A 27,002-nucleotide genomic window follows, 5' to 3' on the forward strand; every position below is an offset into this window, starting at 1 on the left:
AATGCCAAGAGAGGATTTTATATTTTATCCTGGAGGTAAGAGGGAGCCATTGCAGTTTATTGAATTGAGGTTGGGGGTGTCATGGTCAGACTTAACCTTTAAGAAGATCAAGGTTTAGCTAAGTGAAGGATTGGCAGCAGTGGGGAGAGACTTAATGCAGTGTGACCAACCATAAGGCTATTATAATATTCCAGGCTTGAGGTAATGAGGGCCTGCACAAGGATGGTGACAGTGTCAGAAGAGAGAAGGAGGTGTATTAGAGAGGTGTTATAAAGGCCTTAGCAACAGATTGCATATGGGAGGTGAGAAAGTGAAGAGTTGAGGGTGACACTTAGGAGATTGTAAGCCTGGGGGACTGGGAGAATGGCAGAGTCCTTGACAGTAATTGGGAAGTTAGGATTAGGGAAAGATTTTGAGATAAATATGAGTTGTTTTCACCATGTTGAGTTTCAGATGTTTATGGGACATCTAGTTTGAGTTAGCCAATAGAAAGTTGGAATTGTGAGACTTGAGATCAGGACAGAGGCTAGAGTTGTTCAACTAGATTTGAGAATCATTGGTATAGCGATGATTTTTGTCCTAGGAGATCACCAAGTGAATGAAATAGCATGGATGGAGAAGAGAAGAAGGGCTCCTGTTAATCGGTGTGACATGAATAATGATCCCTTAAAGGAAACAGAGAAGAAGCAGTCAGTCAAATGGGAGGAGAGGCAGGGGAGATAGTGTCAAGAAATCTGAAAGAGGAGAAGTGATAGTATCAGAGGCTGCTGAGAAGTCAAGATGGTTGAGGATTGAAATATGGCCATTAGATTTGATTAATTAAGATACTTTGGAGAGAGTAGTTTCAGTTGAATGATGAGATAGGAAGCCAGACTGTAGAGAGTTGAGACTCAAGTGTACAGAAAGGAAGTGTAGTAGGTAATAATTGAAGGTGGCCTTCTCAAGGAGTTTAGCCCCAAAAAAATGGAGAGCTATAGGAGGATAACTAGTGGAATGGGCAGATTAAGTGAGGGTGTTTTGATTATGGAGGAAACATGGACATATTTGTAAGCAGCACAGAAGCAGTAAGCAGTACAGACAGAGATAGATTAAAGATAAGTCAAAGAACAGAAGTAGTAGAGAGGAGCAGTCAGCTGGAGAAGATGCTGATGGAATGGGATCACTTGTGCATTTAGAGGGGTTTGCCTTGGGAAGGCAGAGGGCTACTTCATTATGTGAGATAGGTGAAGGAGGAGATGGTATTGGAAGGCATCTTGGTGACGTGACATTTTATGTGAGATGAGAAGGGGAGAGTTTTAGTTGTGAGCCTGTTTTTTTCAATGAAATGTTTTCATGAGAGATTTGAAAATGGATGTGTATTTTTTGAAAAGGCACTATACTGAGTGGAAAAGTGAATCACTTAGGGGGCCCAGGCTGCATGGTTTCATGATTTTCTCCCGCTTCATTTAGTATCATGTAAGTAGAAGTAAGAGCAGTAGTCTTTCCAGACTCTTCCTGAAGACCTACTTTACAGTTTTTAGTCTCTCATATAATTACTTTTTCTAGTAGCTGTGATGATTCATTGATGACCAAGATAGTAGGTTTATTTCAATTCAATTCAACAAATGTTTATTAAATTTATTAAACCTCTGCTAAAGACACCCTTATTTCAAATAGTGTACGTACATTTTTTTGGGGGGAATAAATATTATTGTAGAATACAAGGTGTTTTATGAAGGCTATTTAATTACATTTAATATGTACCCAAGCAAGTAAATACAAAATAAGTAATTTTAAGAGGAAGAAAGTATTAGCCGGAAGACTCAGAAAAGACTTTGTGAGAGGATCATCTACGTTGTGTTTTGAAGACAATTTGGGAGTGCACTGCAAATATAAGGGGCCGCTTGTGGAAAGGCAGAAATGGAATTTGGAATGTCACGGATTAGGGACTACTCACAGGCTACCTGGGAGACATCAAAGAATGAACACATGAAGGTGGGTGACCTTGGTCAAATCGTTTAACTTCCCTGGGCCTCATTTTCTTTGTATTTTAAAGTAGAGGGATGTACTAGACGGTCTCTGAGCCCTAGTCCAGATCTAGATCTTTGATCTTAATGTGAAATGTTTGAAAAGTTGGGTAGCGGCCATAGTGTGGAGGTCTTTAACTGACATACCTGAGAATTTTTAATTTTGTCATAGATACTACAGTGAGTCCCAGAAGATTTCTGAAGAAGGAGTGAGGCATGTGTGACACGACCATATGACCAGATCTGTATTGTAAGAATGTAAGTTTCAGGGCAGCTAAGTGGTACATTAGATAGAGCGCTGGCTCTGGAGTCAGGAGGACTTGAGTTTAAATCTGGCGTTAGCCATATGACATTCACTAGCTGTGTGACCTAGTCACAGCCAAGGTGAAGCAAGTAATTTGACCTCGATTGCCTCACACACACAAAAAAGAATATCAGTTTGGCAGCTATGTGGAAGGTATTGTAATAGTCCAAGTGAGAGTAAGTGAATTGGGGCAGAAACTGTGAGTGGAGAAATTAAGATAAATAGGAGAGAAGTTGTGGGAGTAGAATTGATAAAAACTTGGCAACTGATTGGATGTGGAATAATGAGGAAGAAAGAAGAGCTAAGGATAACTTTGAGATTGAAAATCTGTCTGCCTGGAAGGCTGATGGTACCATCAAGAAAAATAAAGATATTTGGAGAAGATACAGGTTTTGGGGAAATATAATGAGCTCTGTTTTGGCAGTGTTGAGGTGGAGATGCCTATAGCCAGGGGTTAATATATAGCAGGCAGTTAGTTGCTAATATGTGGTTGGCATTCCATAGAAAAATTAAGGTGGGATATACAGATTTGAGAGTTATGTGCATAAAGATGATAATTGAACCCAAGAAAGATATGTAATTACCAAGGGGAAGAATATGTACAGAGAAGAGAACAGGGCACAGGACAGAGCCTTACTTGTAGAAACATAAATCTGCGTTAGAAATCATAGTAACAGCTTCAGAAAACTGTGAATGGTGTTTATAGTTATGGCTTAAACTTCTTGTATTAATTCCTTTTTTTGGTATTCATTTCTGCTGGAAGAAAAAAATGAAATCAGTCAATCGATAAACATTTATTAAGCATCCAGTGTGTACCAGGCACTGTGCTAAGCACTGGAAAAAAGAGAAGCCATGGAGAAATGAATGTTATTATCTACATATAATGATAATGCTACATATAAAATGATATTACATGCATGTAATATACTGTGGAAGGCTCTCTCAAAACTATACATTTACGTATTTGTTGCATTCAAAAAACGTATTGTATAGGTGAGGACAATACTAGTGATGCTTTTTATCAGTACTTGAAATACCACAAGGAAGAGGTTACCAAGTAATTTTACCTTTCTGTGCCTCATTTTTTGAATCTGTAAAAATTTAAAAAAAAAAGTTTAATCAGATGACCTGTAAAGTCCTTCCTGCTTCACTTCTTTAATTCTATGTATAGATTATTTTTACTTAACATAAATTTGAAGTGGAATGAATTTTTGATTTGATTTATCAAAGGGACAGCACCCAGAGACTATTTTTTTCACCTTTTCTTTTAGTGACTTGCCCAGGGTCACACAACTAGTTTAAATGTCAAGTGTCTGGTCTGAGGCTGGATTTGAACTCAGTTCCTCCTGACTTCAGGGCTGGTGTTCTGTCCACTGTGCTACTTAGCTGTTCCGAGGCTATTTTTTACAATTTAATTTTTATTTAAAAAAAATGTTTTATCAGTGTTCTTTCTTTTACATCACCATCATATCTCAGTGGGTCCCCACCATCTTTACATAGAGGCAGTGTATTCCTTATTCTGCACCTATAATCCACTACCTCTGTGACAAGAGCTGGGAGTCATGCTTCACTGTCAATACTCAGATATCTTGATTGATCATAGAGATTTCAGAATTCTGAAGTCTCTCTTGGTTATTTTCCATCACATTATAATGAGAATCATTTAGTGTGTTTTCCTGATTCTCTTTATTTTAGTTTGCATCAATTCACACTAATCTTTCCAAATTTCTCTAAATTCCTTGTATTCAATTTTTTGTTATTTTAGTTTGGACCTTAGATTTCATTAGTACAGGAAACTCTTAGTACCTCTACCAGTCTAGATCACAAACTCATCTATAACTTATAGTCTTAGATAGTTGGTTAAATGACTTCCACATGGTCACATGTCAGATGAGCAGGTCTTGAACCCAACAATTCTTGACCCCTCTATATACTTCTTCATTCTGTTTCTTATTATTTCTTCTGATGACGTAATATTCTATTAACATTCCTCTATTTCTTTTTTTTTTCAATATAACTCAAATCAAGAATTTATTAAGTGCCTGCTACGTGCAAGGCACTGTACTCAGCAACAGGGACACACTGGGACAAAAACAAGTCTCTGCCCTTGAGCTGACATTCTACTACAGGGGAAAAGGAAAGATACAAACAACATGAATATAGATAAGTATATACAAAGGAATCAGGATAGAGTCCAACAACTGGGGAGATCAGGAAAAGACTCATGTAGGATGTTTCACGTGAGCTGAGCCTTTAAGAGTTAGGGATTCCAAGAGGTAAAGGTGAGGAGGATGAGCATTCCAGGCATGGGGATAAAGTACAGAAGCAGGAAATGTAATGTAATGTCCAGTAAATAAGCCAGTTGGGGATGAAATCTAAGAGTGCATAAAAAGTATGGGAAATATGCCTGAAAAAAAAAATAGGCTGGAGCCAGAGTACAGAGGTTTAAGTTGCTGGACAGAGGAGTTTGTATTTTAGCCTATTCTAGAATACACTATGATCCTCATACACAAAAACTACAGGAATACCAGGATTAAATAAAATGTTTCCTCTGAGTTTATTACTTAAAAAAAAAAAAAGCTAAAACAAAGACTCTTCAACCAGTCATGGCTCCAGTCCCTCCCTTTTCCCACATTCCCTGATCTTTCTCCAGGACCTAGTCACAAAACTTATCTGTTTTCACAGAAAACCTACACGGGGGGTAAAGGTAAGGAAAAGGGCAGAAGGCAGTAGTATCATCTAAGCTCCACCCAGCGAGAAAGGGGAATTTTGTTGCCCAGAGATCTATACTGGGTGGAGATTCACAGAATCCAACTGACAGGAGGTAGGGAAAGGGGAGAGAAGGAGGCAAAATTTGGGAGTAAGCTAAGGGGCCACTCACTATTTCACGCTCAGAATGACTTGGGGAGAGGGGGAAATCTGGTGAACCACAGGGTATGTCGCTAAAGGGCATTTCTCAGCTCTCCTATTGCTGAAGGTGAGCAAGGGGTTGGAGGGGACCACTAAGAGACAAAAATGGAATCAAGATGATGTTCTTTTTCAAAACTAGCCAGGGCTCACAAGAACTCCAGGTAATACTTGAAGGGGGCAAATTGTGGGTGAACAGTACCAATTGGGTTTCCATTACAACTTATCAGGGGAAAGTCACTTACTGGGAAAGAAGAATAAAGGGATACAGCGTTGAAATTACAACATCCCTCACCCCCAACAGAGAAAAAGGTAGATGATGCAGAGCAATGATTGCAAAACCTCCCAGACCGCTACTGATGTGGAATGCTGCAGACACTGTGAGATGCGGTCCATTTGATAGTTTGTGTAAGTGATTTTCTTTGTTACATGACAGGGTTGGGGGAGGGTGGTACTGGGAAGTGACAGTGGTGTAAAAACCAAAAGTATCAATAAAACTATTTTTTAAAAAACTTCCTCTGACACTCCTTCCTCCCCCTCCCCCCCCATCCTCCCAGAGCCCCAGACAGGGGAGGGAGAGGGTCAGGCTCAGGCTCCTTCCTTGGCCAGAGGTGCTGGGCAGAAACACCTCAGAGAAGCCAACAGAGAACAACAGGGCAATGGGCTTCCAGGAGAGAAAAGGTCCACTGGAGCCTGACTGGTGGAAGGCACAGTTTTACAACGGAGGTCCATTCACCCCTGGGTGGTAGAAGGCACAAAGATCCTCATAGCGACAGTGGCGCTTTGAGAAATGTCTGCAGACAGGGTGGTTGGATTTATCTGTTCTATCACCTTCCTGGATGCCATCCTTGAATTGAGGGGCATTCTTAGGCCAGGGGATGTTCTTAGATGGATGGTGACTACTGCCCCCTCCAGGGTTTCTCCATCCAATGGGAGGACCATTCCTGGCATGGTCCCCATAGCCTGTTCCCCACCTAGGTTCAGGATCCTCGTAGGCCCATCGGCTATGTAAGTATGGTCGAGACCTGGGGCCTGGGCCCCCTCTCATTGGGCAACCTCCCCAGAAAGGAAGTGGAAGGCTCAGGAGTGGTGGAATCACTGGTCCCCTTAAGCCCTGAGGGCCTCTGTGGAAGCCTGGATCAGGGCCACCAAACTTCCCATTGGCTGTGGGAGGAGGGTCCAGGAGGCTGGGTGGACCAGCGGGGCTTCCACTCTCCTCATCCCCACTCTCCTCGGGGTCCGGTGGCTACTGCTTCCCCCTCTTGCACATCACAGCCAGCGTAATAGCAGCGAACAGAGTCCAACATTCCCAGTTGTCTAAGAATATGAACAATTCTCAATGGAAGAAACCCAGGCTACATACAGCTTTATGGAAAAAAAATGCTCCAAATCACTACTAATTAGAGAATATTCTGAGCAATTCTGCCTCACACCCATCTTTCAATTTCTATTTTATCCTGTGGTTCTAGAATATTAGGGCAATTTTCCTTGATAATTTCTTAAAAGATGATCTCTAGGCTCTTTTTTTAATCATGACTTTCAGGTAGTCCAATAATTTTTAAGTGATCTCTCCTGGATCTATTTTCCAAGTCATTTGTTTTTTCCAGTGAGATATTTCACATTGTCTTCTATTTTTTCATTCTTTTGGTTTTGTTTTATTGTTTCTTAGTTTCTCATAAAGTCATTAGCTTCTATTTGCTCCATTCTAATTTTTAAGGAATTATTTTCTTCAGTGGACTTTTGGGCCTCCTTTTCCATTTGGCCTATTCTGCTTTTTATGGAGTTCTTCTCCTTATTGCCTTCTTGTGCCTCTTGTACCATTTAGCCTAGTCTGTTTTTTAAGGTGTTATCTTCTTCAGTACTTTTTTGTCTCCTTTACCAAGCTGTTGACTCTTTTTTCATGATTTTCTTGCATCATTCTCATTTCTCTTCCTAATTTTCCTTTACCTCTCTTACTTGTTGAGCTCTTCCATGGCCTGAAACCAATTTGTATTTTTCTTGGAGGCTTTGGGTGTAGGAGCTTTGACTTTGTTGTCTTCTTCTGGTTTTGATCTTCTTTGTCACCAAAGTAACTTTCACGAAACAGAGTTTTTGCATTGTTTGCTCATTTTCCCAGCCTATTAATTGGCTTTTAAGTCTTTTTTAAAGTAGGGCTCTGCTTCCAGGGTGGAGAGCACATTGTCTCAAGCTTCAGTGGTTTTTTGCAGCTATTTTCAGAGATACTTCCAGGGACCTGTTAAGTTTTCACTTCTTCCAAGGTAGTGTGATCTAAGCTAGGAGAGGTATTTACTGCTGTCCTGGACTGTGCTCTGGTCTGTGAGCAACCACAAGCACTCTTTTCTGACCTGGAACTGTGAGGAGGGTTCCTTTTTCATCTGCTTCAAGCTCTGCTGTGCTAGTGCTCCTCCTTGCCCTGGGATTGCCACCCAGGACCCGGATCCAAGTATGGGCAAAGCAACAGAGTCTTGCCTCAGTGCAAGAAAAAAAGACCCCTCTAGTCTCCTTCTGATCAGTTGTTCAACCCCCTTACTGTCTATGGGCTGAGAGTTTCTGAAGCAGTTGCTGCTCTTGCTTATTCAGTCACTTCCGAGATCGCTACTTGTTTCCTGAGGCTGTGGCTGTGCAGGCATCCTGTGCTGGTTGGACTGTCTCCACTTTCACTCAGGTCTGACAGACCTTTTCTGTTGACCTTCTAAGTTGTCTTTGGCGTCTGTGGGCTAAGAGGTCTGGAAACTGCCACTGCTGCCGGTGATTCAGTCACCCCAAGACCTGCTCTGGGCCTGCTGGGCTAGGTCTGCACTGGTGTGGCCTTCACTGGACACAAACCTATCCTGCCAACCTTCCAAATTTGTCTTGGGCTGGGAATGTGTTTCACTCCATGTTTTTGTGGGTTCCGCTGCTCTAGAATTTGTTTAGAGTCATTTTTTAAAGGTTTTTGGAGGGGCTTGGAGGAGAGCTCAGGTGATTCTCTGCCTTTACTCCTCCATCTTGGTCTGGCTTTCTGTGTATGTGTATTTATCTACTTTGCTTGACTACATATTTGTTAAAATAATTTTTTCTTTTTTTTTTTCCTTAGTAGGGTAGATAGTAATTTTTGTTATTTTTTTAAAATAGGTGTTAGAGAGTGCTACAGATGTGAAATGTTGCATGCACTTTCAGATGAAGTCACTGTATTATTGTTTTAATTTGTTACAAAGAGACCTCTAATGAAATGAGAGTAATCTGTAAATATTTGCAATATCAAACAAAACATATCAATAAAACTTAAAAAAAAAAAAAAGAAAGCAAAGCCAGGGACCAAATTGACTAACATCTTTCATGTTATACTGAATACTGTCATATTATTTATACATTACAGTTAACCAATTTCTAGTAGAAGGAAAAAAAACTTTTATGTGACACTATTTCCTAATAGATAGATTTTAGTTATTACCAAAAAAATACTACTATAAATATTTTTCTATATGTGAGATTTTTTTTCTGTATTTGATCACCCTAGGGAATTTGCATAGTGGTAAAATTGTTGGTGACAGTTTAATGACTTTTCTAGCATAAATCCAAATTGTTGGGGCAGCTAGGTGGTGCGGTGGATAGAGCATTGGCCTTGAAGTCAGGAGGACCTGAGTTCAATTATGGCCTCAGACTAAAAACACTTGATACTTACTAGCTGTGTGACACTGGGTAAGTCACTTAACCCCAATTGCCTTAAAAAAAAATCCAAATTATTTTCTAGAACGTTTAAACTCTACCAACAATGTATTAGTGTGTCTGCCTTCTAATAGCCCCTTTCAGCATTGATCATTTTTGTCTTTTGTCATCATTCTCAATCTGATAGATACAAAGTATAACCTTAAAGTTGCTTTCAATATGTAATCTCTTTATTTCCTCTTAGTATTTGATTTGGAGCATTCTTTCACATGGTTTTTGATAGCCTGAAATTATTCTTTTGAAAACTGTTCATATCCTTTTCCCATTTGTCTGATAACGAATCTTTCTTATTACACATACTCATACATGCACGTGTATGTATCCCCTTTATGTCTTGCATAACAGACAATTCTCAGAGATATTTGCTTCAAAGATTTCCACCTCTCATCAACAGTTTACCTTGTTTCACCACTAATTTTTGTTTATTTTTAAGGCAACTAGGTGGCACAGTGTTGGGCTTAGAGTCAGGAAGACCTGAGTTCAAATCCAGCCTTAGACTCTTCCTAGCAATGTGACCTTGGCAAGTCAGTTTCCTCAACTGTAAAATGAGGATAATGATAGCACCTACTTCCCAGGGCTGTTGTGAGGATCAAATGAAATAATAACCATAAAACGCTTTAGCACAATGCTTGGCATATGGAAACCTCTATAGAACTTTTATTTATTATTATTATGTGAGACATTTTAGCTTTATGTAATAGAAATTGTATATTTTATCTCATATGTTCATCCATCCCTTCTACTTGTATAATATACTTCTTCCCATTCTTGTCTTCTTCCATTTATAAAATAATGTGTCCTTTTTATATTTAGAACCATTTGGAGCTTATTTTGCTATGTGGTGTAAAATCTTGATCTAAACCTAATTTCTGCCAAACTGCTTTCCAATTTTTGCAGTGATTTTGTCACATAAAGCATCCTTAGCCTAGTGGTAGGTATTGGAGGGTTTATGGAGCTAACAAGCTTGATCTTTTTCTCACTCACTATGATTTGCATAAGTCAGGGGTCTCTCTCTTATACTTGCTTCCCTTGCCATGTGGAGTATTCTGTTCTCCCAAACTATATTAAGTTTAACTCAGATAAACATTCTCCAACAATAGGTTTTTTTCAAATTTCAAATGGAGAGCACTATTTGGTATGCTAATAGCCCCTAATGAGTCCATCAGTTAGATGAACAAGTGTGGCCCTTTGACTGAATCTAAACTTCACAGAACAAATCCCCTTAATAAAAGAATTTGTTCTATAAAACTTGGACTTGGCCAAAAGGCCATACCCAAGGACCTAGAAGGCCACATGTGGTCTCAAGGCCCTACCCCTGTTCCAGAAGATGTTGACATCAGACCTCATTGCTACAATGTGGACTGTTAGTCTTTACCTTTATGTGCTGCCATCTCCTCTTTTCTGAGCATTCTATAATAATCCCTAAAATATTGAATAGTGAAGATGTTTGGAAAGAAAGTAGTAAATTAAAATATGGGGGAAGTGGGGGGTGCAGTAATTACTTTGAATATACTGTTAGTTCAACTATGGGGCATACCCTTTTAAAATGAAAAGCATATCTAGGTATGTACTGAAAAGTAATACCAATTATAGATTACATTCAGGTTTTGTACAAGATAGATTGGAGGTAGGGGTGAGATTGCAGCTTATATTTAGAACAATGTAAAAGAGCAGAAAATATTAAGGGAGTTTGAAACCAGTTTGCTAAGTCTGCACTTTTATAAGGCGATGAGTACTAAATGAAAGTTGCAGTTATGATCATAGTATCAGAGTTAATTGATGCTATCCAGTATTTTCACCTTAATTATTTTTATTACTTGTTTAAATATATCCTGGTATTGTTGACATTTTGAGAATTATCAGTGTGCCTTTTGGAAAATTATTTTGCTTAAATTTATGATTTGTGAGGATTTTCTGTGTGCCTAATTATTATTTAATTAAAAACATTTTCTGGGTGAATGGATGAAACTTAAGTTTAATAAATAGAATAACATTGGGAAAAAATAAGATTAATTTAAAAACTTATTTTATATCAGACTTTGATTACTTTTTTTCCAGTTTTGTCATAGAATCTTATAGGTGGAAGACACTTTAGGGATTGTGGAGTGAAGCCCTTACTTGAAGCCAGAATCTTCACTACAGTATTCTCATAAAGTGGTTGTGTAACCTTTACTTGAAGATATATAATGATAGGAAGCTTTTGGAGAAATTATTACAAAGCTCTTCCTTATATTTCGATGAATTCTTTTCCTTCAGATTCTGTCTTTTGGACCTTGTTGTGTTTACTAGGGCATATATTTAAAGAACTCAATTATGTTCCATACGGCATTTTCCTTCTGTAAGCAAATATCCACCATCTCTTCAATCTGTCATCATATGGCACATTTTTCAATTCTTTCGTCCTGGTCAATCTCTTAAAGAAGTATTCTAGCTTTTTAATCATCTTCATAAAATATGGAGTTCAGAAAATAAGTGAAGAATATTGGTAAGTTCTAGCAATTTTAGGTAGCATAATTTGGTACATCATAATGATAATTCTTTAAGGAGTATTCATCCATCTCCTACTTTCCATTATGACTTCTATATGAATGGAGTTACAGTGTGATCTTCCCAGCTGTTTACTAGATGTTTCCCTCTAGTGCCAGTCTTCTAGACTGGCCCCACCCTGCTCCCAGATGATTGGAGACATGCCAGTCCATCTGCTTCCCTCTACCTATTTCTGGCCTGACCAAAAATAAAGGAAAGGAGAGAAATGACACCTCATTAATTTTCCCCCACTACTGGATACATGGTGTGGGCTCCCTAATCCCCTGAGAGGACTCCACTCTAATGCTGAACTTCTTGTGATAAACCCACCTAAACTCATTCCTAAAAGATTAGCAACTTCCCACCCAGTCATACCCTCCCTGTCCCTGTGATTCTGAATCCCTGCTTGTTATTATTTATACCCTGTCCTTTACCTCTCACTGCTCTCTATCTTACTCACCCCTACATATCTGCAATCCAGCAACACTGTCCTCCTTGCTGTTTCTTGAACAAGATACTCCATCTACTGATTCCAGACGTTTTTATTGTCTGTCTTCTGTACCTAGAATTCTTTCCCACCTTATCACCACCTCCTGCCTTCCCTTGAAATCTCACCTTCTACATGAAGCCTTTCCCAGTTCTCCTTAATCTTAATGCCTTCCTTCTGTTGATTAACTACAATCTATCATGTATATGTGGATATATGTAGTAATATATCATATTTGTGTGTATATATACATATGCATACATATATACACACATATATATCCATGCATACAGGCGCACGTGCGCGCACATGCGCGCACACACACAACACACACAGAGTTTTGCATTTATTTGCATCTTGTCTCCACAGTTAAACTGTGAGCTTCTTGAGAGCAGACTGTCTTTTGCCTTTCTTTGTATTCCCTGCACTTAGCACAGTGGCTGGCACATACATGGTGGCTGCTTAATAAATGTTTATTAACTTAAATGCTCTACCTTTGCTTCAGAGACTCTCTATCTCCAAAACCCAAGTTATCTTGCCCACTTGACCATTTCTCCTTCCCACCTTCCTTTTCTGTGACGTTGGCACCACCATGGCTTCTGATGCAAAAGCTGTGTGTCTTTATTTTACTTCCATTGTTTCCCTTATATCTATTCTGTCACCAAGTCCTGTCATGTCTACCTTTGAAAAATATCTTGTATCTGTCTTGCAGATAGATAAAAGTATCTTGTATCTATCTTTTCCTGTCCATCTTTTCAGTCCCCAGGTGCTGCTGACAAATGCTGTTTGCTTTTGGTCAGGCCCCTTCACCAGTGTCAAAAGATCTATCTATCTTCCTAAGCCACACTAGGCTGGAAAAATGACTCTCTGTGACTTTTTCTTGGCTTTCCTGATCAGAATTTGGTCTGTTGCATTTTTTAGGTCTTTGTGGAGGTGGGGGAGCAGTTCCTCCTCCTATTCCACCATCTTGACTTTGCTTCCTCACCTTACCTTTAGAAATCAATCAATTAGTCAATAAATACTTATTTAAAAATGCTTTGTGCAGAAGTGGATAGATTGCTAGACTTGAAGTCAGGAAGAAGTGGGTTCAAATGTCACTTATAACTTTTAATAGGTAGATAGCATTTGTTAAGAGCTTTCTGTGTGCTAGTTATTGTGCTAAGTACTGGAGATGCAAATACACCCACGCATACTCTGCTTTCAAGGAATTTGTTCTAATTGGAAAGGCAACACATAAAGGAAAGCTGGAGAGGGAGTTTGGTCCCCTGGTGGCATGGTGTAGAGATAGCCTGAATGGTGAAGAAATAGCTAGAAAGTTCACCTCTCTGAACCAGGGGGACTCTGGAACAGACTTCAGGGTTATGGTGATGAGGAGGTGAGGATGATCCCATGGTGAGAGAATGATTGGGAAGTATTGTGGAGATCTGGTTTTAGGCAAGATGAGACAAAAGTCAGTCAACAAGCATTCATTAAGCTTTTTTGTGTGTGTGTGCCTGGCAATGTATTAAACACTGAGGATTCAAAAAGGGCAAAGGCAGTTTTTGCTTTCCAGCAACTCACATTCTACAAGGGGAGACAACATACAAATAATTATAAATACAAGACATATATAGAAAAGATGGAAGGTTATCTGAGAGTTCCCTTTACAGTGGCAGTTTTGGGGTTGGGGGGTAGGATGGATTCAGAAAAACTTCCTGTTGAAGATGGAATTTGAGCTAAGTTTTAAAGGAAGCTAGGGGATGTAGGAGGTAGAACTGAGGAATAAGAGCATTCTAAGCATGCAGGATAGCGGGTGGAAAGGAAGAGGCAGAACATGGAATATTATTTGCAGGGAACTGCAGAAAGGCTGAGGTTCTGGAACACATAGAGTATATGGAAGTGAGTAAAGTATACGAAAACCAAAAAGATAGGCAGGGACCAGGCTGTGAAGAGCTTTAAGAGCCAAACAGAGGGTTTTATATTTGATCCTAGAGGTAAAATGGAGCCACTGGGGTTTATTGAGTAAGAGAATGAAGTAGTAAGACTCATGCTTTAGGAAAATCACTTTGGTAGTAGCTGAGTGGAGAATAAATTAGAGTGTGGAGAGACTTGATACACGGACATTAACGAGAAAGCTATTTCAGTTGTACAGGTAAGAGGTGATGAGGACCTGAACCAAGGAGGAGGTTATTTAAGTAGAGAGAAGAGGAGGTATAGAAGAGATGTTTTGAAGTAGAATCGACAAGATTGGCAAGCAGATTAGATATGTGAAGTGAGGAGAAGCGAGAAGTTGAGGGTGACTAGGAGGATAGTAGTTCCATTGATTGTGAAAGGGAATATTAGAAGAAGGGAGGGTTTAGGGGGAAAGTAATGAATTTTGTTTTGGATATTTTGAATTTAAGTTGCCTATTGTACATCCAATTTGAGATGTCCAAAAGGCATTTGGTAATGTGTATCTAGAGCTCAAGAGAGAGTAGGGATGGATATATAGATCTGGGAACCATCTGCATAGAGGTGGTTATTGAATCCATCTGAGATTACCAAGTGACACAGAATGAATGGAGAAGAGGGCATCATAGAGAGCCTTAGTGGGATACCTGCGGATAATAGACGTGACCTGGAGGAGGATCCAGCAAAAGAAACTGAGAAGTAGCTGTCAGATAGGTAGGGGGAGAACCAATAACCAACAATGTTCTGAAGACCTAGAGAGAAGAGAGTATCAAGGAGAAGAAGGTGATCAACAGTGTTAGAGGTTGAAGAGAGATTGAGAAGGTTGAGGATTGACAAAAAGTCATTAGATTTGGTAATTAAAAGATTATCAGTAACTTTGGAGAGCAGTTTTTTTGATTGAATGATATAGTCAGAATCCAGATTGCGGAGAATTCAGTAGAGGGCAAGAAGAAGAGGTCAGGGAGTGGGGACAATATTGGAGGCAAGGAGTGAAGACAATATTTTCCAGGACTGTAGCTGAAAAGGAGAGTATTGATTTAAGATAATTTATAGCAAGGATGATCAGGTAACAGGGATGATAGTATTGAGTGACTTGTTTTGTTTTTAAAGTGGGAGGGGATAAGACATGAGCTTGTTTTTAACTATTGTTGAAGCAACCACCAGAAAGGGAGAGATTGGAGATTAGTAAGAATGTTGATGAGGGTGAGGGTAATATGCTAGAATAGACAGAGTGAAATCATGAGTGCATTTAGAGGCATTTGCCTTGGCAAGGAGAAGGGCCCCTCATATGAGATGGATGAAAGAGAAAACTGAGCAAAATGTCTAAGTGGTGTGTGATGAGGAGGAGGGGAGAAAAGGGAGCTTTTCATGAATGGCATCAATTTTTTCAGTGAAGTATGATGCAAGATCCTCAGCTAAATGGGTTGGGGGAAGGAGTGCCATTGGAGGCATAAGGAGGTATGAAAAATGTTTAGAACACTTGTTGTGGTGAATGAGTAATGACGTTATTGGGGGGCCTTCTGGGTCATGTGGCCAGTAAGATGGCAGACTTAAGAGATATTTTCTCCTTGCTTCTTGACCTTTCAAACATCTCCAAAGTAGAAATTGTAAACAACAAATGAACCAATTTCACCTGTCTCCATGATCTAAGATATCAAGAACCCTAATGAGGCAGCTATCCAATAAACTAATAGAAGAGAAGACTAATCCCTAATTTCTAATACACTCACTCAGTACCCTTTCTCCCACTAGTCTCTGCACCCTGGCAAGATTGCCCAGGCTAACTGAGGCCTTGCAACAGAAGTTACCCTAAGCCTCCCAAAATGGAAAGTGGGAAGTAAATTCTGCCTGGGGCGGCAGTAACAGTGTGGTAGTGCACTGTATTGCTATAATGGTCCGCCAGACAACTGATCAATAGAGAGAACTGGGGCAGAAAACCAGTTTGTGTGTGGGGATCTACCAGACCTGAAAGAAAGGAGTCAGGTAGCCATATTAGGCCAGTTCTGTCCTCCCAGAAGTCACTTGGCCAAGACTGAGGCCAGTGAAACATGAATTCCTCAGCATGGAGGAGGCTGAGATAGCTTTAAGATCTAGCCCCCAGGAGAAATGCCATCAAAGTCAGAAAGTGAGGTAAATACAAATATATAGGTATAAGGAAAAAAGATAAAAATTACCTAAGATCTCAGGAGGAAGAAAACTCAGTTACATATCTTTAGCACAAGCAGATAAACTAACAGGAAAGCTGTTCATAACTAAGAGGAATATGGCCTCCAGATCACCTAAATGAGTTCAAATATCTCTTAATAAATATTGCAAAACAAAGAAAAAAATGAATCAACAACTGATGCCACAGAGGGCCCTATAGATTCCAAAGAGGGTGTGGTACTACAGCAGGTTGTTCCCAGATGATTTAAGAAAGAAATAAGCAGAATTTATGGCCTGCACAGCGGAATTTTTTTTTAATTTTTTTTGCTTTTTGGCAATTGGGGTTAAGTGACTTGCCCAGGGTCACACAGCTAGTAAGTGTTATATGTCTGAGGCCGGATTTGAACTCAGGTCCTCCTGACTTCAGGGCCGTTGCTCTATCCACTGTGCCACCCAGCTGCCCCAAAATGAAACAAAAGCGTCCCTGGGCGGGCTTGAACCACCAACCTTTGGGTTAACAGCCGAATGCGCTAACCGATTGCACCACAGAGACCATACCAGCAGAAATAATTGACACAGTATAAACACTTGAATCCATGTTGACACTTCTCACCAAAGAAACAAAAGACAGAACAACTGATTGGGAATGAAAATACACAAAAGTGAATGACAATCTAGAAGAAGAGAAGCAGTAATGTTTTAAAAAAAAAACCACCATGATTTTCATGAAAGCAAAATATTTGATCTTGAAGACAGGATGTGTAGAGAAAAGTTAAGTATTATAGATCTCATAGAAGAACATTATAGATTTAAAGGAAAGGAAATTTGTATAATGTAAGACTCTTTTATACCCTCAGAAACTTCAGGAGAGAATGGAATGATGTGTTCTGAAGAGCAAAGGAATGTAAGGTGCAACCCAGTGTAACATAGCCATTGAGCCTGAGTTCTTTGTTATTTCTCCCCTCCCCCCAAGAAGATATTTAAGAATATTTAGTACATGGGAGCTTTCTGTCTTTGATCACCTTGTTGTATATACCAGCAATGTGATCAATGAATCAAAAGAATAAATTGTTTGGTTAATATCTTACTAAGGTGCTGTATCAATACTAAGATGTTATATCAATCAACGTGCATTTATTAAGTGATCATTGTGTGCCAGACAGTGTGGTAGGGATACTAAGAAAAAACAAAAATGATCCTTTCTTTCGAGGTGCTTACATTCTAATTGGGGAAATACATAAATTGACATGTAAAAGATACTTCACAGACCTTAACATTGTTATTGTGTCTCCCCAGACCGTCTCCATATCTTCTTAAATCTATCATCATAATTTCAAGTCCTGTCTCTAATTAGAGGGATCAATCAACAAACATTTATCAGGTGCTTACTATGTGTCAGGTACCATGCTAAACCCTGGGGATATTAAAAAACAAAACAAAACAGTTCCTGCCATTTAAGACCTTATATGTTATTGTGGGAAATAACATGTAAATAAGTAGATCCATACAAGATACATACAGAATAATTGTCAGTCTGGGAAGAGATAGCTCTAGTAGCTGGTAGCTCTTAGGTTGTGTTTTTAAAAAATCTGGGGACTCTAAGATTCTGAGGTTGGAGAGGGGAGCAATATAGGCATGGGGGTAGCCATTACCAAGGCTTGGAGATAGGAAATGGAGCCTTTTGTGTGATGAACAGCAAGTTGGATAGCACAGCTGTATCATAGAGTGCTTAAAAGGGAACAATGTATAATAAAACTGGGAAGAGAAAATGGAAACAGGTTGTGAAGAGCTTAAAATGCCAAACAGATGAGTTTATTTTTTATCCTAGATGTAATAGGGAGCCATTAGAGTTTATTGAGTACAAGGGTGACACGCTCAGACTTACAGTTTAGTAAAACCGCTTTGGCAGCTTTGTGGAGGATGGAATGGATTTGGGAGTGACTTGAGACAGGGAGTTCCATTAGAAGCCAGTTTTGGTAATCTGGGTAGTAAGTGATGCTGTGTGAGTAGAGAGGAGGGAGTATGTATAACAGATGTTGTAAAGAAATAAATTATCAGATTCAGATAATTTGTAGAAAGAATATACTTGAGATGTGACATGCCAGATGTATATGTTTGTTTGTTTTTCTGATATTTCTAGGATAGAATTTTCTTTCAGACAATACATTGATGTTCTTTAGTCATACAAATTGAATAAACAATGTTTATTTTATAAGGGCAGTCAAGGTTTCATTTCCATTGAGTAGAATTTTTGTTGTTAGTCATATATTGATTTAAAAGGTAGAAAATAAAATAATAATGTGGATACCAGCTGTCAACAAAGACCTTAATTTAACAAAACAGAGGAAATCCCCGTGATAATTCTCACCTGGGACTTTCTACCGGTATAGTATACATTTATCTATGGGCTGAAATAATGATAATATAGGGGGAATTTCCTTTTCTGAATCTGACAAATTTAAATGGCATTTTCATTTACTATTCTAGTTAACCCATTTAGATATTATTGTAAACTACTATTAGAAGGAAGAAAGGTCAATTCAAAGTAATACTGTAGTTTTATAAAACTAACTTCTTTGGCTGCTGCATGATTTAAACTTCATCATTAAAGCACCACAAAGTGCAAAGAATTTGTTTTTTACCTAGCATAGGAATAGAAGAATAATTTAAACTGAAGGAATATTTCATGGTAAGAACAACAACAGAAAATCAGTTTTGTTTGGTTTTTTTCCTAAAACACCATCCGCATAAAGCTTTTTCCTCTAATGCCACTGTTCTTGTTAGATCTTGTCTAATTTAAATGCCCTCAAGTAATGCAATTTCAGTTACTTAATTTAAGAGATTCTATCAGAACAAGAATTGTTTATTTTCACTGACAAAGAAATTGAGAATTTTAAGTTCTGTTTCATCATTACCTTTTGCTATGTGTAACATGTTGAAACTTCAATGTAAGTCTACCAAGGTGTTTCAAAAGAAGTCTCAGAGGTGAAATTTCATATGTAGAGAACCCCCCAAACCAGTTCAGTATTACCAGAGTGTGGTGAAAGAGGGTTATATATAATAAGCCTAAAAAGCCAGGAAACAGGTTGTGAAGTAGTTTAGATGCTGAACAAAGGAGTTTGTATTTAATCTTAGAGGTAATAGGGAGCTATTTAAGTTTACTGAATAGAGGAAGGATACGGTCAGGTGTGTGTTTTAGGAATACACAGCCATGTATTGGCAGTTATATGAAAGATGTATTTGAGATGGGAAAGACTTAAGGCAGGAATGTCAGTTGGGAAACTATTATAGCAGTCTAGGCTAGAAATAATGAGGGTCTGAACTAGGGTGGTGACTAGAGGAAGGGTTCAGACATGAGATGTTGGAGAGGCAGAATCCACAAAACGTGACAACCGACCCTGTGTGTGGGAAGGAAAGAGAATGAAGAGTCAGGGATGACTCCAAGGCTGCAAACCTGGATAAATGAGAAGATGGCGGCACTCTCAACAGAAGTAGGGAAGTATGGAAGATGGTTGGGTTTGGGGGGGGGGTAGAAAGATAGTAGAATCTATTGGATTTGTTGAGTAGTTGTATGACCCCAAGCATGTCACTTAACCTCTGCTTGCCTCAGTTCTCTCAACTGTAAAAATGGATTATAGAAACAGCATCTACCTCATGGGGCTGTTGTTAGGCCCAAACGAGATAATTTTTGTAAAAAACACTTAGCACAGAGGCAGCTAGGTGGCGCAGTGGATAGAGCACCGGCCCTGGAGTCAGGAGGACCTGAGTTCAAATTCAACCTCAGACACAACACTCACTAGCTGTGTGACTCTGGGCAAGTCACTTAACCCCAACTGCCTCACCAAAAAAAAAACCCAAAAACAAAACCAAAAAAAACCCCAAACCAAAACACTTAGCACAGTGCCTAACACATAATTAGTACTATATAAATGCTTCTTCCCTTCCCTTCCCTCCCCCTAATAAGCACTTAATAATTACTTCATTCATTCAAACAGTTATAGACAAAGTGCTCTAGGAATATTTTGGGCCTGTAGGATGAGAGGAGGCTTCATTGAGGAGGTGGTGCCTGAGCCTGGGCAATGATGGATTAATAGGATTTTGGCAGGGAAATGTGGCATGGGGATGAGAGTTTGGTGGGTATATTTCAGGTGTAGGGAACAACACTTGTTCTAAATTCTTTGGCTCACCTCAGGAGCTTTTAAATGTTTCTGTGTCAGAAAGAACTAGTCCTCAAGCTTGACTGGCTTTGAGGTTACAGGTGGAAATAAATGGAATCAACTAACTGCAGTGGCGGTGGAGGACAGAGCAGTTCTCAACAATTGTGCTGCTATGACTTCATAAATTCTGGTTATACACATGAAATCAAAGCTAAAATATTCATGCCCTCAAAATGTCTTAGTTTCATTTATGTCCATAGGTCCATCCTGTATATTTGGCATCTGCATGTCCATAAGGATTGGTTTTAAAGTTTGTAATTCTTTTTATTTGAAGCAGATTTTATTTTTTTTACTTTTTGCCAGGTAGACATGAATATGTCCTGTGGATAAGGCTGAGGTTTAGAAACAACTGTTGTTGGTATTACTCGTCTTATAGTTGTACCAGGAGGTATCTTGTGTGTGTGTTTTTTCAGACTTTCCGTGCTCAGATTACCACTTCTCTGCCTTCTCTAATTGCTCTTTGACCAACTTTTCCTATTACACTTCCTTTTGAGGTTTTACTTTTAAGTGTAGTTGAATATATTTGATAGGTGAACAGCATGTGTGTGTGTGTTGAAAATTTTACTTATGAAGAATAAGATACGGTCTCTGCCCTCAAGGAATTTAGGACAGTTGAAGAAACTAAATAAAAATAACTTAAGGATAATTTTATTAACAACATATCAGAGTGTAATTATGGCAATATTGATTCAGTTGTAATTTTAGGGAATTACTGAGGTACTCAGTGATGGAAAGTAAATTCCTGCTCTGCCTCTTCTTCCTTTGTTACTCTGCCTCTGAAGTACAAAAATGCTGCATGCATATAGGAGAGAAGTGAGATATTACTGAGAAATTAGGCTTTCCCAAGTGGTGAATTAGATTTGACCAATGCAGGCTGGGTTATGAGCTTTTAAAAAATAAGAGCCAAATTGTAAATCAGTAGAGAGCCTTCCATTTAAAGGAGCTTGAAGCATTTTTATGGCATAGGACTTTTTAAAGATCCATTATGTGCATACTAGCTACTGCTTTAAATTTTTTTGCTAGTTTGGGGGAAAAAAAGCCACCAAAGAAACCAAGCTTCTGAAACACAACACATAAACTCCTAGTCTTAAATGAAAGATGAACATTTCCACATAATTTATCTGTAGGAATTATTCCTACACCTAATGGCAGCATATATATCATAAACATTGTGAAGAAGCAACCATGGAAACACTTGTTTTCTTGAGTTGCTAAATTTACTCTGGGTTGAATATTAACCCAGTGCCTGGCCGTACTTTAAAAGCAAAAATAGCTTCAGCGTGACTCACTGTGAGTCATTTACTGCTAGTCCTGCTATCCTGCCTAGAGCTTGACATTGAACAAGTTGGCAGCCTGTATTGCTACATTTTTTCTAGGAACTCTGAACACATTTCATTCTTGTGAATTCGCTTGTGCAACGATATTAAATAGAGTAATATGTTTATTTTGCTTTCAAAGTCAAGTGGATTTGAGAATGGTGAAACCGAAGTATTTTTCTTGACTTTCTGGAAAAGCCGGATTCTCAGAATTCTCTCATGGCTATAAGACCAAATTTATTACATAAAGAATTAATTTTTAAAAGTTCAGAGAGATTACATTTTAGATGTTTGGGTGGCAGCATAGTACAATGGGAAAAGCAATAGTTCTGGAGTCAAAGGACATAGGTTTAAATCTTGCCTCTGATACTGCCTAGGACCTTAAGCAAATGATTTTATCTTCCTAGGTCTCAGTTCCCTCGTATGCTGAATGAGGGAGTTGTATGAGACGGTCTCTTCAAACCCTTCCAGCTTCAGTTCTGTGAGCCTGTGATATTAAATAATCAAACTGCATAAGTTTGTAAATATAAACTCAATAGGCCTTAGCTGGCAGGCTCTATAAAACTTCTGAAATAATCTGATATTCTCCATCAGACCATTAAAAAGCATTTTTATTATAATAGTGAGACGTTGAGAGTAGTTTTCTTTACAGTAAAGTGGGTATGTGACTTGTAAACTTATCTCGTGTCATTAGAGTTATATAATGAGAAGTCCATTGGCTTTTAGAGGCAGTTCAAACGTGCTCACAGTATTTCTATTGGCCCTTTAAATTTATCGCATGCCTTTTCCTAAGCAAGGCATGGCTGAGGAATGAGTGAAGAGCTTGTTCGCTGACTATGGGAAAGCTTATAAATGATCAGTTGATCTCATCAGAGTCAGGAATAGCTGAGGATCTAAAAATATATACATATATAAAGATATACATGTATGAGGGTAGGTTTTCCTTGATGTTGTAATTTCTACTTTAACATGTTTCTATTTAATATTCATAATTATATCACAAAATACAACTTGTACTGTTTTGTTTCAGCCGTTTCATTTTTTGTTGTTGAAAAGAAGTTGCCTTCCAGTTGAATTGACCTGCATTGAAATAGTTTTCTTGTGATTAGCTCTCACTGAAATGGTCTTAAGTTCATGCTTAATGTTATTTTGAAATCATTTTACCATAAAAAAGCTTACATTCAAAGTTGTAATTCTTTTGGCAGAGAATTTCAACATAGTTGCATAAATTGTGTTTCACATTACAACTTATTCTCCACTTGTCTTCACTGAAATAAAAAAGACCTAGTGCGTTAGCGTCATTTTTAAAAAAAGATTTTGTAAAGTACTTACTCATAATGTATCCTCTGTTGCTAAGTTTTCAAAGTTAGTTATCTTGACCACACCCAAAAGCTCCTTTTTAAAGACTAGGAGTCATTCAGATTTAAGCTGTTACATAAATATTTTGCGTTAAAAAACTCATAAACTATTTCAAGTGCTTATATACCTTTAGATGCAAAAATTATACCACATATCAATTATTTGGAAATTAATTGTCTGCCAGACCTTATTAATATTTGTTACTTTACAATCATTGACAAAGATGTTTAGGGAAGTATTTCCCAGGCTGGCTACTGTGGCCTACGTGGATGCTATGCTGTCTATATCATTAAAGGTACCTTTATTGATAAAGAAAGTACTAGCTATCTGCCATCCTAGCTTTTTTCCCATTTTCATATTCTTCTTTGCTTGGGCCTTACAATTGGTTGCAGCGAAGTACCTGCTTCAGTTACCCTTTGCAGCCAGACTTTAGAGAGAACCACAGTTTGGTTTTGCTCTTTCCTTTTGGCCAACAAAATCCTTATAAGGGGGTGTGCTGGTGATAATTATGGTGATAGAGAAGAGTCACTCTCATAGATGGGAGGCCCTGGTTCTGCCTCTGTCTTGACCACACCCCTTCCCTGCACTCTTCATTTACCTTGTTGCAGTAATTTGTGCTAGGAGACAGCTATCTTGTAGTGGAAAGAATTGGGGATTTGAAATTTGAGAATCTAGGTTTAAATTCTTTGTCTGCTTTTCACTACCTTGTTTGACTTTTGGACAGTCATAACTTCAGGACTAGTTTCTTCCTCTGTGAGATGATGAGGTTGGACTAGAATAGATAAGAAATAAGAACCCTTCCAGCTCTAAATGCTGTGATCTTATGAATGAAAAAGGTTTGGGACTGCCTTGAGTCAGTTTAAAAAAATGAAAGAATCACTGTCTTAGGGGAAAAGAATGTTTTATCTATTTTTGTTAATTCGATAAATATTAAATGGCTACCATGTGCAAATTACTGTGCTGAGTGTTGAAGATGCAAAGGTAGATAAATAACAAACCCTGCCCTTAAGGAATTTTCAGTATAATAAAGAAGAGGACAAGTATTCAAATAACTATAATACAAAGGAGGTGAGATATGTTCAAGAAGTAGTATAGGCAAAGGGCAATGAGAAAATTGATGTATCACTTAGCTACCAAGAGAAGGCCATATGGAGGAAATGTCATCATCATCATAACTGACATATAGTTATAAAATGTATAAAATGCTTTACATATATTATCTCATTTGATTCTCACAACAACCCTGGGAGGTAGTTACTTCTGGTATTATTCCAGTATTATAGATGAGATACTGAGGCTCTGAGAGTTAAGTAAGTTGTCTTTTGTTACATAGCTAGTGTCAAAGGGGATTTGAATTTAGTACTTCTGTCTCCAAGTCTGTACTCTATCCACCTCTCCATCCCAATTGGGCCCTAAAGGGAGGTACTTACAGGAATGAGGAGAGTTCATTCCAGGTATAGGCGAGACCCTAAAGGCACAGAGGTGGGGGAAAAGCAGGGCAAGAATGAAATCTGTAGAATAGTACAGTTTTACTAAAAAGTAGAATAGATGAAGGGAGTAATGCAAGGGGAGCTGGACTAGGTAGGTTAGAGCCAGGTGGTGTTGGTTGTCATTGTTGTTGGTCAGTTATGTCCAACTCTTTGTGACCCCATGGACCAAAGCATGCCTGTGCTTTTCTTGGCAAAGATATTGGAATGATTTGCCATTGCCTCCTCCAGTGGATTAAGGCAAACAGAGGTTAAATGACTTGTTCAGGGTCACACAGCTAGTAAGTGTCTGAAACTGGATTTAAACTCAGGTCCTCCTGACTCCAGGCACAGCCACTGTATCCACTGAGCCATGTAGCCAGATTGTAGAGTCTTAAATGTCAAAATCAGTTTTTACTTTATCAGATAGGCAATAGATAGCTTTTGGAAGTTTTCTAGTTAAAGTAGTAATTACTGTTACTGTTTCCTACTAGAAATAATTTCTACTTTTTGTTGGAGATTAGAGAATTTTTACAGCAGTGACAATGTGACCGACTTTGGGGGACTCTTGTTATCATATATCTACTAGATAAATGTTAATGATCATTTTGGAGATTCCCCCCCTGCAACACACACACATTGAAGTACTGTGTTGCTAAAACAAAAGTAGCTTCATTAAATGAACTAAAGTTGAGAGAGATTTGCCACATATCTAGAGTATCTTTCTTGGGTCATATGTGTTTATTCCTGAAATAAGCTGTGTCTGAGAACTTAATGTTCTTACACATTACCTCATATACTAAAATCGGCTCTTAAATCAGTGGCCAATTCTGAAATTCAGATAGGTACATATGAGTGTCTAGGAACAAATCACTTTCAAGAACAGTTATGAAACCTTTTTTGTTATGGGGAGATAGAGGAGATTTAATGCAAGGCAATAGTAGCTCTCAAATTGTTTAGTCCTGTAATTCCACTAAGTAATCCTGTGATCCTGTGCTGGGTATCATGCATCTCCTCCTTACTTCCTTCAAATAACACTTCTTTTTGGAGTTGTCACTAATAAATAACTCTTCTGAGCCCTGGTTTCTTTTTTGGTTCTGATGCAGATATTAAGGACTAGATCACAGGAGCATTCTGGAGAAAGGGCTATGGAAGTGGAAAGAGTTAACCTACCCCATTCACACAGTCTGTAGTTTACTGTCATCCCCATGAGGAAGTGATCCAAGGATGCTTAAATTAAACATTAGCAGCATGAGGAAAATGAGCAGATAGCCTCTGTAGTTCAGATTATACTTTTAGTTACTTTCACTGTTTTCTATATAGTTCTGTAGTTAGTTCTCAGTATATTTTGCAAGGAAATTTTTTCTTTCAACATGGGAGCATCAAATACTTTATGGGCTACGGTGCTACATCATTTATTTTCCATTGTTGTCTTCTCTTTTTAGTTATGACATTAGGCCAGTTCTTTCATCTCTAGAGAACTCAGCTTTCTCTGTCTGTTAAAGTTAAAGATTGAATTAGCTGATCTTTGAGTTCTCTAGTAGAACTTTGTCATTCAGTGGCAATTGTAGATATAATTGGCAGACTCTTTGATAAGGTGTAGAATTATGCACTTGTACTAGAGAATTTGCCAAGTTTAAGCCTTTTAACTTTTTATCGTTTTCCAAATATGGGTAAAATTTAAGTATACTCATTGCATTTTTATGGTGATACAACCTGGAATTGCGAAAGTAGTCACCTCATATTTAACAATTAAGCTCTTTTGTAGTTTTGGCTCACCACAACTTCTTAAATCTATTTGCAAAAATGAGCACACACAACTTCCTTCAAGACAACCAGCAATAAGATGTTTTACCTCAAGCTTTTTCTTGGCCATGAAACTGGCAAATTAAGAATCAAGATGACTCAATAGAGATATAAATGCATTATTGCTTTTAGGCATTGTAAAGCTTGTTGAGTAAATAAGCCTTGTGGACACTGCTCTTTTACTTCTAAGCATGTCAGATCTTCATGTTTTAAAATCATATTTTATACGTTCACCAAAAAGAAAGTAATTACACAATTATCAAAAGATAGATTTTAATCATAGGACATTCACATGGGTCCTTTGTAATTGAAAACAGTGCATCCTTTGTAATTGAAGTTGATATAAATGAGGGCATGTGATGGGATTTTGGAGAATAGAAAATCTGGAGGTTAACAACTGTTATCCTTGTAAGCTAGTTTTCATTATTTCCATTCTGGGGATATTGGGAAGAAGAAGAGGGAGAAGAGAGCCCACATTTATATAGGGCTTTAAGGTTTGCAAAATGTGTTACAAATATTGTCTTATTTTATCACAACAAACCTAAGAAGTAAGTGATATTATTATCCCTATTTTACAGATGAAGAAGCTGAGACAGATTAAATGACTTACCTAAGGTCACATAACTTGTAAAGTATCTAAGGCCAAATTTGAACTCAGGTCTTCCTAATTCCAAGCCATTGGTATATTCACTACACTACCTAGCTGCCTAGGTTTAATGACTGGTTCAGGAATTATGGAACACTAGATCAAAATTTCTCAGCATTTTTATTTAGTGACACAATTAGAGGATAAATCCTAGTGGTGGTAGGAGGTCCAGCAATAATC

At 38.4% G+C, this 27,002-nt stretch overlaps 2 protein-coding genes and 1 non-coding gene across 3 annotated transcripts in view; 1 reads left to right on the top strand and 2 right to left on the bottom strand.

Annotated features, from left to right (window-relative positions):
- The window catches only part of NSMCE2 (NSE2 SUMO ligase component of SMC5/6 complex), a 250,892-nt gene that overhangs the window by 103,840 nt on the left and 120,050 nt on the right, over nt 1-27,002 (top strand).
- LOC110193299 (proline-rich protein 3-like) lies at nt 5,799-6,487 on the bottom strand. Its single transcript, XM_078153729.1, is given in 1 exon segment — nt 5,799-6,487. A coding segment is annotated over 1 exon segment (555 nt). The 3' UTR covers nt 5,799-5,932.
- TRNAN-GUU (transfer RNA asparagine (anticodon GUU)) lies at nt 16,492-16,565 on the bottom strand. Its single transcript has one exon. It is a non-coding gene; the product is annotated as a tRNA-Asn (tRNA).

Source organism: Phascolarctos cinereus, unplaced genomic scaffold (assembly GCF_003287225.1).
Source record: "Phascolarctos cinereus isolate Bilbo 61053 unplaced genomic scaffold, phaCin_HiC Scaffold_4;HRSCAF=312, whole genome shotgun sequence".
Classification (NCBI taxonomy): Eukaryota; Metazoa; Chordata; class Mammalia; order Diprotodontia; family Phascolarctidae; genus Phascolarctos; species Phascolarctos cinereus.